Raw genomic sequence first — 15,714 nt, forward strand, 5'->3', positions numbered from 1 at the left:
TACTTTTGCTAGGTATATTTTTTAAAAGTATAAGATTTTATGTTATTGGAAGTATTAATTTATTAAGTATGGATTAATTAATAGAACTTAATGATGAGAAGAAACAAAAATGACTTAAATATATGATTCAATGAACATGAATGCAAGTTAATAACTTAAATGTTGGATTTAATGAGAGGGAATTGAATGCATTGAATATCTTTAAATTACCTCTTTTCAACTCATTTAATATTAAGAACCGATTACCTTATTTGCCCTTATTTTTTATCAATAAATTTAAATATAGAAGGGTAAATTTTGTCATTAGAAAATTACAGAAATATTCTTATGACCATTCGTGCTTTTTAAAGTAGTATAGATGTAGGTGTGAGTATGGGTAGGTTTGGTTTGATTCCATGGTAGAACCTAGAACCTACCTTGTAGGGGTTGGTTCTAGGTTTTTGGAACTGGAACCTACCTTGTGAAGGTCGATTCTGACTTGCATGGTTTTGGGATCAGTTCTAGGGTCTATATGTGGAACTTATTCTTTCTTTACTCCCCTCCCCCCTTAAAAAAGCATATTTTTAAAAACTTGATTTTCCCTAAATATATTATAATTTAAAACTTATATTATCTTTATTGATTAAATTGAGTAACTTAATATGTATATTATAATTATATGATTCAGAACTTATAATTTAAATTTAAATTTTGTAAATATTGCCTTTTGCAGTACTTATTGTACATATTTAAATATTAAAAAGGAAACAAATGATCAAATAACTTAAGTAATTCAATGGTCAAGTGAGACCATGGCCTTTGTAACAATGAGTGCTTGGGGTTCAAATCTTCACATCCCCAAAAGTATTTTGGGGTTTATTTCAAGACAAGTTTGGTTCTAAGGCAAGTTCCACCAAGGTCGGTTCATTAGATCAGTTTGGGTAGGACCTAGACCCTGGGACCAGCCTAGGTGGGGGTCGGTTCCAAGAATTCAAAACCAGACCCTACCCTATAACAATTTGGGTAGGTTTATTCAAGGTCGGTTCCATTCGATTATAAGTAGAACCTATCCATTTGCTCACCCCTAAATTTATGTAGCAAAAAAAAAAAATAATAATACAAATCATTTTCTTCTTTTTGTAAACGAAGGCCATGTTTGGCATCAATTCTGAAGATTCTCATTCTCAGAATTCTTTCAGAAAAGAATGGATTCATCTGATTCTTGTTTCTTAGAAACAAAATCATGTTTGGCATCAACCAATTTCTTGAAATCAATTCTCTAATATGACTGATATATAAAACCATGCCAATCATAAAAGTTCAAATGAAGCTTCATTATACTAGATTACATTTAGATCATTGTTAAATACATATAAAAGAGGAAAAAAATCATGTGTTCGCACATGTTCATTTTGTTTATCTCCTGCAAAACTTCACCTTACAAACATGGTGAGACCAATAAACAGTCTAGCTAATAAGACACATTGCCTTACTAGCTAGTATTCGCCTTTTCTACCACCGTCACCAAGAGATTCACATTGAAAGAACCAAAGACAACTAACATCAATCACAGTAGATCCAAATCCAAAAGCGACTCACATTGACACCTATTGGTTCTTTTGATTTCTTTAGGTTTGCTTAAGAGGGACTAAGATTCAATTATAATTAGGTATAACCATTTCCAATTACATTATAATAACAGGAAAAATAATGGTTGTTTTTTATTTTTTAATTTGCATAGCAATGAAAAGGCTTCAAACAAATTGTAGCTCAAAATCATTAAAACCAATTAAAAGTACCAATTCCCAAATCATTAGAACCACCTTACAACTTATCTTCTATCATTAAAAAACTGGTTTGTCAATTACAAGATCAATATTTAATGCAAAAAAACATTAAAATAATCATTTACAAAAAAAAAAAAGCATTCACTGTTAATGACGCTTAGAGCAAAGCAAACCTAAAATGGGACAATCTAAAAATCTACAAATAACAAAGCTGTTGTTTTTTCCCAATAAAAAGCAAAGGAAAACTCAAACAGATTCAATTTTGAATGAATTGGTATAAAACAAAAGGGTTTTCGAATGAGATGAGGGCTTTCCATGGTTCCAACGGCAATCAATCTCATGGTGAGGCTTTTACCAGCAAACAAAAAACATTAAACAATAAAAAAGGGGATCACAATGGTTACATTCTTACTTGAGATTGATTGTGAGAATGGGTAATGTGTGAGTTTCTTTGCGTAGCAGACTCCAAGAGAGGGTTTCAATGGTTAAAATTTAGAGTAGGTAGAAGAGATGGAAGACGGGTTAGGAGTTTAATTTTATTTTTGTGTGAAATGACCGACACAACCCTTCTTTCACGTGCGCTCTAGCACACGTGTTCGTTAAACTTGGAAAAGACAGCGAGGATAGGTGAGAAGTTGAATTTTTTTGCTTTTGAGAATCACTTCCTAAGAGTCCCTTTTTCCATTCTGCATAGAATTCAAAAGGAGAGAATTGAGCACCAAGCACAATTCTCCACTGCAGAATCGAGAGAATGGCCATAGTTGATTCTCGAAGTGATGCCAAACGGGCCCAAAATGAGTGGGTAATAAGAAACATAAATTAAAGGGAGAATGACCGATAATCCCAGGGTCAGAATTTGTTGGTTCAAAGTACATTTGGGGTAGGTGCCAATTCGGAATTGATGCCAACTCACGAGTGGATATGGATGCATAGAATGTGTTTTTTGGACCTTCTGAATGTTTATAGCTTTGCAGTGGGAACAAAAAATTTGCATTAGACCTGTTCGTACTTTTCCGTAAATTAAAACATATTGAGTTTTGTTTAAATTTATGTAGGCACTCGAAAGCACATGATCAAAGATGCATATTTACCATATAGAAAAGTTATACATTTATTAAGTATATGTTTGGTTTCATTTACGTTTATTGAGTAAACATTTATTGATGGTGTCACATAGATACTCCATCAGCAAATGCCTCATTAATTGTATTTGTGTATCAAAATTTGTAAAAGCAAACTTCGGTTTTTGTATGCCTCTCCCATTTCAAGAAGCTTCATTTTGGAATTATCTGAAACGAATAAGCTTTTATTGGCATTTTGCTGATGTGGTGCATATGCATCATAAATGCTTTCATTAAATGTGTTATTCAGTTTTAGAATCACACAAGTGCAAAACATTTATTGAATAAATGTAAACATAACCAAACGCCTAAAAAAGAAAATCAAATAAATGTGTTTCTCCTTAAAATACCATGGTAATATTTCTTAACCAAAACCATCGTGGAAATACAAAGAAAAATCAAATAAAAAAGAAAAAATGGAAGAAAAAACTGAAAAAAAATCCTAAAAAACATGTGGAAAAAAATCTCCATCAAGGAACCTCAAAGAAACTTGTAATAGAAGCAACAAAACTCTGTTAATAGAAATCTGAAATTCGTAAGTATAGTTGCTATGAAGAGCCAATGCATTTTAGCTTAGATTAGTGATATAGTAAAAACAAAATATAGCATGACTCTAAACAATTAATGAAAATAACATAGAGTAGAATGCACTTTTATACAACCACAGCAAAAAAGAAAAGATGGAAGGAAAACAACTATTAAAACCAAAACAATTTTTTTTTTTTTATTAATCATTGCCTAACACCTCATAAGGGTCGTTACTCTTTTAAATGAACAATGAAACATCACATTTACAGCTCTTTTCTTATGGAGATGATAATGGGATTAATACTTGAAAACACTACACCCAGAATGAGAATTAGACTATACTGTATCAAGCTCCTTGATAATGATCGTACACACCCCAGACTCTTTATTACTTGATACTTATAGATATTATCTATATCTATATATTAAAATGGAATGTGCCAAGTTGGCACTTTCATGCTTTGTGATTTATCCTTAAATTCATTTATATTTTTTCTGGTTTCTTTTCAAAGGTATCTATCTTTTTTCTAGTTTTTTTATTGAATTTTTTAATTTTAAAAGTGAACCAAATAATTCAGTGACCAATCATCTTTAAGACTTTTAAAACTCCTCATTAATACACCATTCTCTCTCTCTCTCTCTCTCTCTCTCTCTCTCTCTCTCTCTCTCTCTCTCCTCATTAATTATGCCATTAACTCACTCATTCAATAAATTATGCCACTAGTTCTCTCTCATCTCCATTACTCTATTAAATTGCACAACATATATACATACATATATATATATATATATATATATATATATACTTATATTAAAATTGAGATATTCAATGATATATTATTGCACTAAATAATCTACTTCCATTTAAAATTATAATCCATATATATTCTATTTGAAAATAATAAAAAATAAATAACCATATTAAAAATAATTTAGTAAGTTACTTAATTAAAATAAAAATAATTATTAATTATTTTTATTAAAAAATTATTTTTATTAAAAAATTATTTTTATTAATATAATAAAAAATAATTAATAAGAGGAATAAGATATATTAAAAACCAATACCAATTTAATATTAATTATAAAACTAATACGAAATAATCCAACAATTATTAGTTTTATAATTAAATTTTATTAATTTAAAACCAAATTAAGTTCCATTGAAAAATAAAAATTTATATAGTTAAATAAATTTCATAAGGAATTTAAATTTAATAAAAACTTAATATACTTAAATAGATTCAATTTTTAATAATTTAAAAAATTAATAAAAATATTAATCTTAAATATAGTTTAATTGCTTTAAAATCTCCTTAATTGTTTTCATTTAAAAATAAGGAAAATTACAAAAACCTCATAGGGTTTTCTAATAATTCTATCAAACTCTCCAATGTTTTGACCTTAACAAAACCTTTCCTATTGTTTTGAAAAAGATGCAAATACCTTCCTTTCATCAGCATTCTGAATAAAAAATGTTGATGTAATGCATTAATTTTACTTCACTTCAACCTTTTTACCTTACTTTGTCCAAGATGACTAAGGGCAATTATTATTTGAAATTTGTTTGGAAAAATAAATTAGTGAAAGATAAAGTTGAAACTTTAAATTATGTATGTTAATACATTAACAATGATAAGGATATTTTGCTAACTTTAATGTCTTGGTTATTGAAAAGCCAAGGGAAAGGGGATATTTAAACTTTTTTTTTTCTCAAAACTATAGGAGAGGCTTTTGTTAGGGTCAAAACACAAAGGTGGTTTATAAAATTGTTACAAGAGGATTTTTTTTTTATAATTTTACCTAAAAATAAAACAAAAAAATAATAAACTAATAAAAAATTAATAAAAATTATTTTTTAAAAAGTTCTTAAAAATTAACATTAAGATACAAGAAAAACGATACAAATTTATCTATGGAATAGAAAATTGGCCACTCGCATTAAAGAATAGCTTAGATTGTGATTGGATAAACTAGATAGAACCCCTAAAAATAATACTTGAATTGAATTTAAATGAACACCATTTAATTATAAATGTCGCTCCATCTTCAATTTTACTTATAAATAAACTCTGTGCATCACACGGGTCATGACTAGTAGATATAAAAATTGCGTTAGAGCTATTTAGACAGCCATCTTCCCCAGCCAATGCCATTTTCTCGGTTATCACCCCTTTTTTGCCTCCTCTGTTGCACTTGAGACCAAGGTTTTAAATGGATAAAGGCGGAGACGAGGCGGTTGGGTGCTAAAGAGGCGAAGCGTAAGCCTCGAAGCGGTTTAAGGCGTAAGCCTCGAATTAAAATCCCTTCTGCTTTTCGATTTCCCCCCTCCAAAGGTCCTTGACTCTTTGTTTCGAATTAGAGAAGCAGCTCCGCCGACAAATTGGGGCCTATGCACAGAGTAAGAATAACAAAAGAATCTCCACAGCTTCCTTAGCTGTTGCAATTGATTGATCGAAGACTGCAATTGTAGCTGAAGAGAAACTTCCGAAAAGAAATCCCCAGGAGGGCAAAGTCGTTCTTCCTTTTTTTGGGTAAGCAACATATTCATCAGAGAAAGTCACTCTTCCTACTGACGGTTCATCATAGAAATTGTTGAGAATCCGAAACACGGCTATTTGTTAGTCATACTGCTGATCCCCTTTGTCTTTCTTGTGCACAAAATACGACTCAGATAGCTTGTTCTTATTGCTTATAACTATTTCCGTAGAGTTTTTGGTAGCTCAAAACGAAACGCATATTACAATGAACTTGATCAACTCAACATGCTGCGCAAAAATTTCATCTTTGAGCATTGACATTTTGAATCTTCATTCAAGCTACATCATAAATTTTAGTATGGAAAACTATAATGCCATGTCGGTCATTTCGAATTTGGAATGCATCTTTTGACTAAAACATTTTCTTTCGGGATCGTTTGTTTTATATTATTATGTTTTGATAGGAGAAATTTGCGTTAAGTTGCTGTGTGCACATCTAATAGCCATGGCTGTTTAGAAACTCTTCCCAGTCGCTTAAGTGACCATTAGACCGTGGATAGAGAATGGGTTCTGTTATGACTTCGATATAGAACCATTAACGGACAAGGATTTTAAAATAGATGATCAGAAAAAGAAAAGAAAAAACACAATATTTGACTTGATTTGATTCTTTTATTTATTTTTTAGGCGTTCTGATATTATTATTATTATTATTTTTAAATGTGGTAGAAGGTCGTGCATGGCTTGGAAAACATTCATTAGTTTGTAGTTTCAGTGTACTGAATTAATTTCGTAAATCATCTGTAGGATCGGATCATTATCTGAAATTAACCGCTAATAAGAAATCTCCAGAGATGAAGCTAAGAAAAGAACAATGGCCATTGATGAGCCTTACAACATGGAGATTTTGGAAAGTGATGATGTGCAATCTCGCAGCTCCCTGCTGGAGGGCAACTCGGATGCAGAGCTGGTGAGTTTGCCGGGTCGACCTGCAAAAAGACAGTATTAGAGTGCTCGGATTGCTTTACCCGAGGTGGGCACTCTGATGCTTAAGTTAGCCAGATTTTGGAGAGAGCTAGAGTGTTTGAGAGCTGAATTGCGCATACCTTCTCTGAGGGAGGGGACGCTTTTATATAGGCGTAAGAAACTAGGAGCTTCCTGTAACGTGCCCGAGATTCCCGGGAAACCGTGTCCACCATGTTAGTAGGAGATCTCTCAGCCGGATATGTGATCCACACAGAAGGATAAGGTCCATCCGATCAACTCCAATGCGGACGATGCGGAAAGACAGGTCTAATGGTTGAGCGTTGTGATCCCGGAGAAGTCAGAGACGATAGCTCACTCGAGGAGGTCACCCGGCAGGTCGCTAGCTGAACTTAGGTCAAGCCGGAAGACGCAGATCACCTCTCATGCTGACCCGACGTCTTGACGGGACCCGGGCAGTCTAGTGGAAGCAGGTCACATCATACACCGACTTGAGATCCCATCTAGCTATTCGCAGTTCGGTCTACCGGGGAGGCCCCGAGGTCATTGGTGCAATTATAAAGTGTCTGAGGTGATCTGCTTACGTGGTGCCAAGGTGTCATCCAGCTGTTTCGAGATGCCACGTGTCATGAACTCATGATGTCATTGGAGGACCAAATTACCCTCATCATAAAGCATCAAGGAAGATGAAATCACCATATATCATTGATCAGTCTTCTTGACTTTGTTGAACTTTATTTCTTGTTCTTTTTCTTTTTTCCCTTTTAGATACTGAGGTCATATACATCTTATGACTTGATCATCCTATCAACTTAACAGTGAAAACAAATTAATGTAGGAAATTTCAAAGCATTGGTATCATCAATTTTTGACTGTACATATTGAAGATTAGCTTTGACAGAGTATCTTTGACGTCTCTTTCTGAAATCATATAACCAGCTTGAAGCAACTTGGTGAACTTGCTGCCTATTTGTATGGGTTTCATTTGATGTCAACATCTATTTTTGATCAACATTTAAGCGAGAGGCTGCCTGCTATATTTTTGTGGTCAATAGGAAAACCCCCTAGACAGAAACTTGAATTCATATTTTAATGTCTCCAGAGAGATGGAAAAGATGGAGGACTTTGTTTCCCTTTTCTGTTGCAAAATGATTCTGAAGGTGGGCATGCTTCATGTTTTTACTTACTCATTGCTGACATTGGAGACAAGATTTGGCTTAGAAACTTAACAGAGAAGCTTCTTTAGATGCAAATCCTGTTGCCATTGGCATGCTTTTTCTATGAAAAAAATATTATCTAGTTTATCTAAAGGTTCTTCCTGCATATTTTATTTTGTTTTTTATTTTTTCAGGTCATCTGAGAAAAGATGTCCTTTTTAAAGGTGGTGTGGCAGTGTTCAGTTCTAAAGGATATTATTTATACAAGTATTTGTTCTCAAGCTTTCAATCGATATGCTTCCTAATGTATTTGTGGGCTTTTCTCACTATGTTTTGTCCAGGAAATTAATGGTAGGATCTCTGTGCTGAATCCCATGTTCATTCTATAGGCAATAAAAACAAGAAAGCCGTTAAACTTGAATCTGCTGCTGTGGTTTACTGGAGAGGGGATGAATAAAGCCTGTGCTGCAGAGGATCTATGGTACAGCAAGGGAGATTGAAGACCAGTTGAAAGCATAACTTCAAAGGAGAGGTAAAATGCTGGGGTCATAGATGCCAGGTAAAAATTATACTTCATTTATCTGAACCTGTTTTTCATGCTTGTGTAAGTTATTCCAAATATGGTATTGCAAGCAAACTCATGGAGGTAAAATGCGATCATTGTGGATAATCTTTATTACTCTTGCTCTTTGTCATAATTATATCGTGTCATTTTGTAACAACATACTTCTCAGATAGTTCTATGATGTCTTCTTTTTTTTCTTCTTTCTCCTAGGGGTTTTATCAACTCTCAAAAACTGAGAGAGAGAGAGAGATGTGGGCGCCGGCAGCAGCAACAGTAATTTAGTGTTCTCAACAACAGCAATTTAGTGTTATCATTCTATCTTATCTGCGATTAGTAGGAGTCTTATCTATTCAGTGTTCTTATCTTATCAGTTCAGTAGTATGGATTAGTAGGGAGTCTTATCTTATCTTATCAGTTCAGTAGGATAGATTAAGGGAGTCTTATCTTATTTTATCTTATCAGTTCAGTAGGATAGATTAAGGGAGTCTTATCTTATCTCATCTTATCAGTTCAATAGGATAGATTAAGGAAGTCTTATCTTATCTTATCTTATCAGTTCAGTCTTATCTTATCAGTTTAATAGGATAGAGTAGTAGATTAGCAAGGAGTCTTCCTAAAAGTAGGATTCTACCTCTTGTAATCTCTTATTTAAGGAGCTGATATTATTCAATAAAGGTATCAAAAATTTCAGTCAAGAAAGAGAGCAAGGAGAGTTAGGTGATCTCTTGGACAAATCACCATTAGGGCGGCCAAGATAGGTTCATCAAGAGCAGGGAGGAACAAGGGAAAACAGGAGGTTTTCCCCGTGGACTGACCCGTGATGAGATCCTATTCGCGGGCCCATAACAGAGAGAGAGAGAGAGGTATGGGAAAAACATAGAAAATGTAGCTTAAAGAAACATGGAAAGTACAAACCTCGGTTATTAGTTAGACTATAATCATCAAACTGGTGGAACTTTTCCAGATTGCTCCTAGAGAATAAACATGTTTGTATTCCTTTATTCTTATTTTTTATTCTTCCGGAAATTTGTCTTTGTAATGTCATTCTGTCTTCAAGTATGCCTGCATTCTTGATAGTTGGGCAGTGTTGCTCCTACTTCAGTCCTTTGTATGCTTGTACTGAATTTACTGATATACATGTAAAGAGGCTTCATATATGGGATGCCATTTAGTTCGAAGACTAGGAAAGAAGAAATTGCATTTTCTAAGGAGCTCATCTCTTGCAGGATTAAGCAGGGGGAGGGTTGGTTATCTGGGATCAGAAGATGCCATAAACATGTCATAGAAGATTTATGGAAGAGAATACGTGTACAACATGGTTATGAGCTTCTATGCACTCTATGTGACGCAAGGGCAGATTCGGCAGGATCAGCAGTCATCTGGAATTTTACAGAGAAAATATGTCTGATCAATGAATATGGAGGATGAACTCTATCAACTCCGGCCTATGAATTGTGCTTACCATATTCTGGTCTGCAAATGGAAGCTGCACTTATATAGGGATTTTCCAATAAGGATTGTTGAACTGGGAACTGTTTACTGATATGAGCTATCAGGAATACTCTCTTAAGTGGCAGTTCTCAACTGTACAGGCAAGTTCCTAATACACACTAAACTAGATATAAAATCATTGGATTGGGGTTTTGAATCCATTTAATTGATTTGCAGCTTGAATGAGTTGAATCAACTTGCAGCAGCAATATTGGGTTGGGTCAGGTTGACAGGAATCCAAGTCTAACATGGAGGGATGAAACAAAAACTTTTCCTAAGCACAACTCACACATAAAAGAAAGAGTTGCACCTAAACCTAAAACCATTTGGATCTAGGTTGAACCAAGCTGAGTATTCTCTTAATATTTTAATAAACATAGAATAGCTTGGTTTGGATTGGGTTCCACAAAGCTTCAAATGAGTCCATCCTAACATCAAATAGACTGATGTTTTTCAACCCCAATTCAACCTGATACATGAAGCACAAGTCCAACCCAGCCAAAAATTGCGTTTGGTGGACTATTTTAGTTTGACAATTACCCCAATCACATGCTTTCTTGCCATTGTTTCCTTCTCTTTGACATTTTTTGTATAGAGAAATGTTGTTTGATTCTACTTCGTCAGCCAGGCTGCTTGTCGACAGTTACCCCAACCATAGTTTTCAAGGTGCCAAGGCGAGGCTAGGTGACAAGGGGGCGCCTTGTTGCTTAGTCGCTTAGGTGCCCGCCTAGGTGATGGATTTTTTTAAGTAAAAATCACATGTCCTGGGGTAGTTCCCTAGGTTCCATAACCAACTTTATTTAATAACTATCCATAATTTTCATAAGAAAATTATAAATTTCATGTTTAAGTCTAGAAAATCAACATATTTATGAGAAGAAAAAGAAGAAAGGAAAGAAAATTCAAAAAATATAGGGGCTGAACCCCTATTTTTGTTATAGGAAAAGAAGAAAAGAAAAGGTGGAAGAAGAAGAAGAAGAAGAAGAAGAAGAAGAAGAAGAAGAAGAAGAAATGTGTTGATTAGATAAAATTTTAAGTTCTTCCCTTATTGGTTCAGATTTTGAAGTCATTGAGAGTTCAATATACAGCAGTTAGCAATGTTTGTGTTGATTAAACCCTAACAAATAAGAAAATAATTAAAAGAAATTAGTTTATATACACAAAAAATGAATATTTTTCTTTAATAATGTCTAATTTATAATTATAATCTAAAAAGGTAACAATATAAAAGTATTTTATTACACAGTATGCAAAACTGCTTGGTGACTGGGCGAGGTGAGCCTCCAAGGCACCTGCCTAGGCGTCGTCTTGACAACTATGCAAAAAAGGCAACTGTAGAAAAACAAGGCAATTCATATAGGACAATTCAACAGGTGAGATATTTGGGAAACAACTGATTGAGAGCTGGTCCATGAATTAGTTTTTAGTCTTATTGATTGGAACTTTCCAGAAAATAGGAGACTGTAGCGAAGGCCTTGTTAGTATGGTAGTTGTGAGAAAGGGAATTCCATCTGGCATCTTGGGGAAGAGGGGGGAGGTTGGAATGTTGAAAGCCGTCCTCTTTTCTTGCTTTTTACTGAAGAACAGCCAGGATTGCTACAAAATCCTGGGCCGTTGATCATGATGTCAACTACCTTTTATAGACATCATGGCTCCTTAAACGTAGTATTGGGTTGTCATTGCATGTATCATGATGGTGGTCAATCATGGTCGTCCTCTTGCTTTCATTATCTCATTGTTTCCAATGGAGAGATATTGCAGCTTGAATACTGTCATGAGGTGACTAATCAACTAAAAGTGGTAGTACCCGAGCAGAAGTCTGCTAGGGTGAGCACCTGGCAGTTGTGGGATCCAAAGAAGTTGAAGCACTCAGAGTTAGATCTACGGAGGGGAGATTGGAATCATTACCATTGATGCATTTATCAGCAGAATCAAGTCTGCCACAGGGAACACTTCGTCATTTAGGAGCTTACAGAGTATGTTTGCTCTTTCACCCAAACAGTCTGACACAAGGGGTGCCAATAAAGAAATATGTAGCAAAACAAGCATTGATCAATTACCATCTCAAGTTTTTTTCTTCGGTAGATGAAGCAAGATTTTTACACCCATAACTTTCCCCATTTTTCCCCGAAGTCCTGGTTGCGGGACTTGATTCTGCGTCAATGCTGGAACAACCCAGCTAGCACACCACCGAGCCAGCACACCACCGAGCCAGCCCTCTGTTGGTTTCAAGTTTGGGATACTATACAAATGTCATTCTATTATTCGATCAATTCTATTTATAATTTTACGTGGTTTAAACAGCACTGATAATTTTTCTTTCTTTTGTATAAAAAATGTTATATCAAAACATGGGTGGAACTGAATTCTGTCGAATCCGATTCGATAATCATCCGGTCCATGCTCTGTGATCCTTCAGCGAGGAAGCAATACTTCTTTCATGAAAAATTCTCGGACAAAGGGCTGGCTCATCCTTTGGACACAGCAAGCAATTCTTCGTGGCTTGTTCAACAAATGCTACATTTCCACCAACCTGATAGCTGTTGTACTTGCCCATTTGTCCCAAATACATATGCTCCTACAAACACCAGGATAATATAAAATGCCTCGTAGAATCCTTGAACGATAGACTTGGAAATGAAAATTGTAACACAACAAGAATTTGATAATTGACCAAAATTCTTATCTGTTATAGAAAATGGTCATATGCTGGGCATGAGTCTATTCAATTAGAGAGAGAAGAGCAAAGGCAAAAGAAAATGAAGAAGAATCCTTACCTAATGTAGGCATTAGAAGGGAGATTGCACCGATTCCGGCGATTTTAAGAGGCAATCCTGTCTTGATCATGTCTGTGATATCGATGTGCCCAGTAGTGAATCCTACAATGTTTGAAGGGGTGCTGGTCGGGAGCAAGAAGGCGAATTGGGCGCCGATAGCTCCAGGAACCATGAGGAGGAGGGGGTGTACACGCATGGTGTCTGCCAACTGTATGAGCAGTGGGACGAGGAGAGTGGTGGTTGCATTGTTGGATGTGAATTCGGTGATGATCCCGCTAATGAGACAGACGACCGGAGTAATGGCGAGGTATGGGGCATTCTCCAAGAACTTCAAGTTTGCAGACAACACGTCTGCCAGGCCGCTTGTCCGGACACCATTGGCTATGGCAAAACCAGCCCCTAGTAGCAATATGATGTTCCATGGGAGCTTCTTGCATTTGTTCCAGTCCATCAACTTCTCTCCCTTCTGCTTTTTATTTGGAATTATGAACAATAGCGTTGCCACCATCACCTACACAAAATCAAAAATAAAAATGCTTAAAGCCTTAAAACTACATGAACTAGTAACTAATTGCCAGTTGGGTCATGGGTGTTTGATAGAATTCCTGTGTCTATCCCAAGATCAGACTGGACGGTTCCAAATTCCAATCACCCAGTTGGGTTGCCCTGGATGAAGCCGTGCAGCTGTGTTTCTAGGGGAGAAGAGAACCCATCAGGCATCAGTGGGTGCCATCGATTTCGTGATTTGCCCAAGTGACTTAACAGCTTTACTTACACTAACTGTTCCATCACCCGCTCGACCCTGAAAGAGGGCACCCCATCCAGGAATGTCATCTGTTATGCTTCTTGTCATCCACAAAGCTATGAGCATCTGGGTGCATACACACATATACATTATTAGTTCAGTAGGATAACTTCAAATACTTAAACCAACCTCTTCCAGTGAATGTTACTATCCATACCGAGAATACTGCCAGGACCATCTTCTCGGCAAATGCCATTGGGCCTGCGCGTGAAAAAAAAACGACTTACTTCTCCGGCCAAACTACTCTTATAATATGCTAAAAGAATGTTCGGTCGCCCTGAAAAAGTGACTTACCAAGCAATTCAAGCTCCCTTCTCAAATGGGCTTTGTCCAAGTAAGCGGAAAGAGCGTTTCCAGAACCCTTTGAACAATAAAGCAAGCAGAGTATCCCCCACGAAGCGAAGAAGATCAACAAAGCCAAAGGGAATGCAAAGAAGAACCAGGTGTTGAAACTAATGGGATTTGCCTCTGGGAAGTAGCTCTTCCACATCCCCACCAGTATAAGATTGACACCTGTACCCGTCAGCGTACTCATCCCCCCGATGGCTGCCGAATAGATCACCCCCAAAACCACCGCTCTGCAGAATCGGGCGGTGGCGTCCGATTTGTCGACTCCCACAGGGAAACGCTGCAGGATCCCGCTGGCCACCGGCATCATAATCAGCGCTGCTGCCACGTTGTGCATCCACATACTAACGAATGCGGTCGTGGCACAGATCCCGAGGAGCAGCAGAGGTGGATTCAATGGGTCTCCGCAGAACAACAAGGTTATCTGTACCGTCGCACAACAATGTATGGCTCAAATATTAATTCACCAAATGCTTATTCGGATGTATGTGTAAGAGATTTCACTTATTGACAGATGCATCCATGGACGCGATCAAGAGTAGAAGAGTAGGAAAAGTTTCCAGATCATTGGACTGAAACTTGTTTTTTGGTCAAATTATTATCATATCAGCAAACGGCAGGGTAGAATATGTCAAATGTATAATCAAGAATTAATTAAACAGTTTATTGCAACTCAGATAATTAATTCCTTAACTCTCCATATTGATATTGAAGTTTGAAACTCACATTCAGGGCCAATCTCCTATGTATGTTATAGTGCTCGACGGCAAGAGCAAGTATGAAGCTGCCTAGGACGAGGGCGATAACATCGTCCATGTAGAATTGAGCGACAGCATCGGCAGAAGAAATCCCGAAGAGAGGAAACAGAAAGAGGGGAGTCATGGAGGTGATGGGCATGGGCACGGCCTCGGTGAGCCACCATATGAACACCCAGGCCAGAATGGCTAACATGTTCCGGCTTGTCTTGGGAGCATTGAGGTCGACAAAAATGCAGATAAGGGCGCATGATAAGGGTCCTAACAGTATGAAGCAGTTGTTGGCAGTGAAAATTGATCGGAGACATGAGTAGAAGCTTAGGGGCGACTTTTGAATGGGGTTCTGGACTGGTAAGAGCGGTGTTTTGGGGTCTTCATCAGGGGGAGAATGACCTACTGCTACTGGGTGATGGTGATCACCACCATTCATTTGGCCGCCGGAGAGGGAGAGGTTAACGTTCGACGGTAAGACGAAGGATAATTAAGGAGAAATAATGTGAGAGATCGTTTGCGTGCGTTTGTACATTAAATAGTGGAGGGAAAGTGGAAGGCCGTAGCCACACCCCCTAATTCCACTTATTCTTTGAATCTTTGTTTTAGGTGGCACGTTTGGCTGTAAGCTCATAAATGTTAGAATTTTAAAACACATGAAGTATTAATTTTATAGGAACGACACAAACAAACCTTAAGTCCTTGACTAGTATTTCTTGAATTATTTTGGTTGGGTAAGAACGAAGAAACATGTGATCATCAATTCAATTAATAATAGATTAGTAGGTGGCAATTAGACCCGTGACAACTGGGGGAATGGGATTATGGGATATGAAGGAGACCATATACAATCAATGAGTGAGAGGGGTGTGGCCCACTCGAAAGTATAAAGACAGGTTGACACATCCATTATGAGTCATGTGGCAAGTGGAATTATTGTGATTGA

At 36.4% G+C, this 15,714-nt stretch overlaps 1 protein-coding gene and 1 long non-coding RNA gene across 3 annotated transcripts; one reads left to right on the forward strand and one right to left on the reverse strand.

The window, feature by feature from the left end:
• Nucleotides 1-5,546: 5,546 nt before the first annotated feature.
• LOC148875135 (uncharacterized) lies at nucleotides 5,547-10,253 on the forward strand. 2 transcript variants are annotated; one of them, XR_016104875.1, is made up of 5 exons: nucleotides 5,547-5,949; nucleotides 6,703-8,039; nucleotides 8,231-8,303; nucleotides 8,426-8,595; nucleotides 9,828-10,253. It is a non-coding gene; the product is annotated as an uncharacterized LOC148875135 (long non-coding RNA). The 2 variants fall into 2 exon arrangements; XR_016104876.1 differs by lacking the exons at nucleotides 6,703-8,039; nucleotides 8,231-8,303 and having other exon boundaries at nucleotides 5,551-5,949; nucleotides 8,378-8,595.
• A 1,873-nt stretch (nucleotides 10,254-12,126) lies between these two features.
• TDT (tonoplast dicarboxylate transporter) lies at nucleotides 12,127-15,375 on the reverse strand. The gene is made up of 6 exons (XM_088964201.1): nucleotides 14,749-15,375; nucleotides 13,969-14,446; nucleotides 13,832-13,875; nucleotides 13,645-13,740; nucleotides 12,870-13,380; nucleotides 12,127-12,670 (listed from the first exon to the last, which is right to left on the reverse strand). Exons 1-6 carry the CDS (start codon nucleotides 15,205-15,207, stop codon nucleotides 12,600-12,602), a joined length of 1,659 nt encoding a protein of 552 aa, XP_088820327.1. The 5' UTR covers nucleotides 15,208-15,375; the 3' UTR covers nucleotides 12,127-12,599.
• Between the last annotated feature and the right edge of the window lie 339 nt (nucleotides 15,376-15,714).

This window comes from Nelumbo lutea, chromosome 1, assembly GCF_056320005.1.
Source record: "Nelumbo lutea isolate HS-2025 chromosome 1, American lotus-T2T, whole genome shotgun sequence".
Taxonomy (NCBI): Eukaryota; Viridiplantae; Streptophyta; class Magnoliopsida; order Proteales; family Nelumbonaceae; genus Nelumbo; species Nelumbo lutea.

Coding starts and splice junctions, on each gene's coding strand:
- TDT (XM_088964201.1), bottom strand. CDS start 15,207: ATGAATGGTGGTGATCACCATCACCCAGTAGCAGTAGGTCATTCTCCC. Junction 13,741..13,831: donor TGGTCCTGGCAGTATTCTCG/GTATGGATAGTA, acceptor GTATGCACCCAG/ATGCTCATAGCTTTGTGGAT. Junction 12,671..12,869: donor CCTTCTAATGCCTACATTAG/GTAAGGATTCTT, acceptor TGGTGTTTGTAG/GAGCATATGTATTTGGGACA.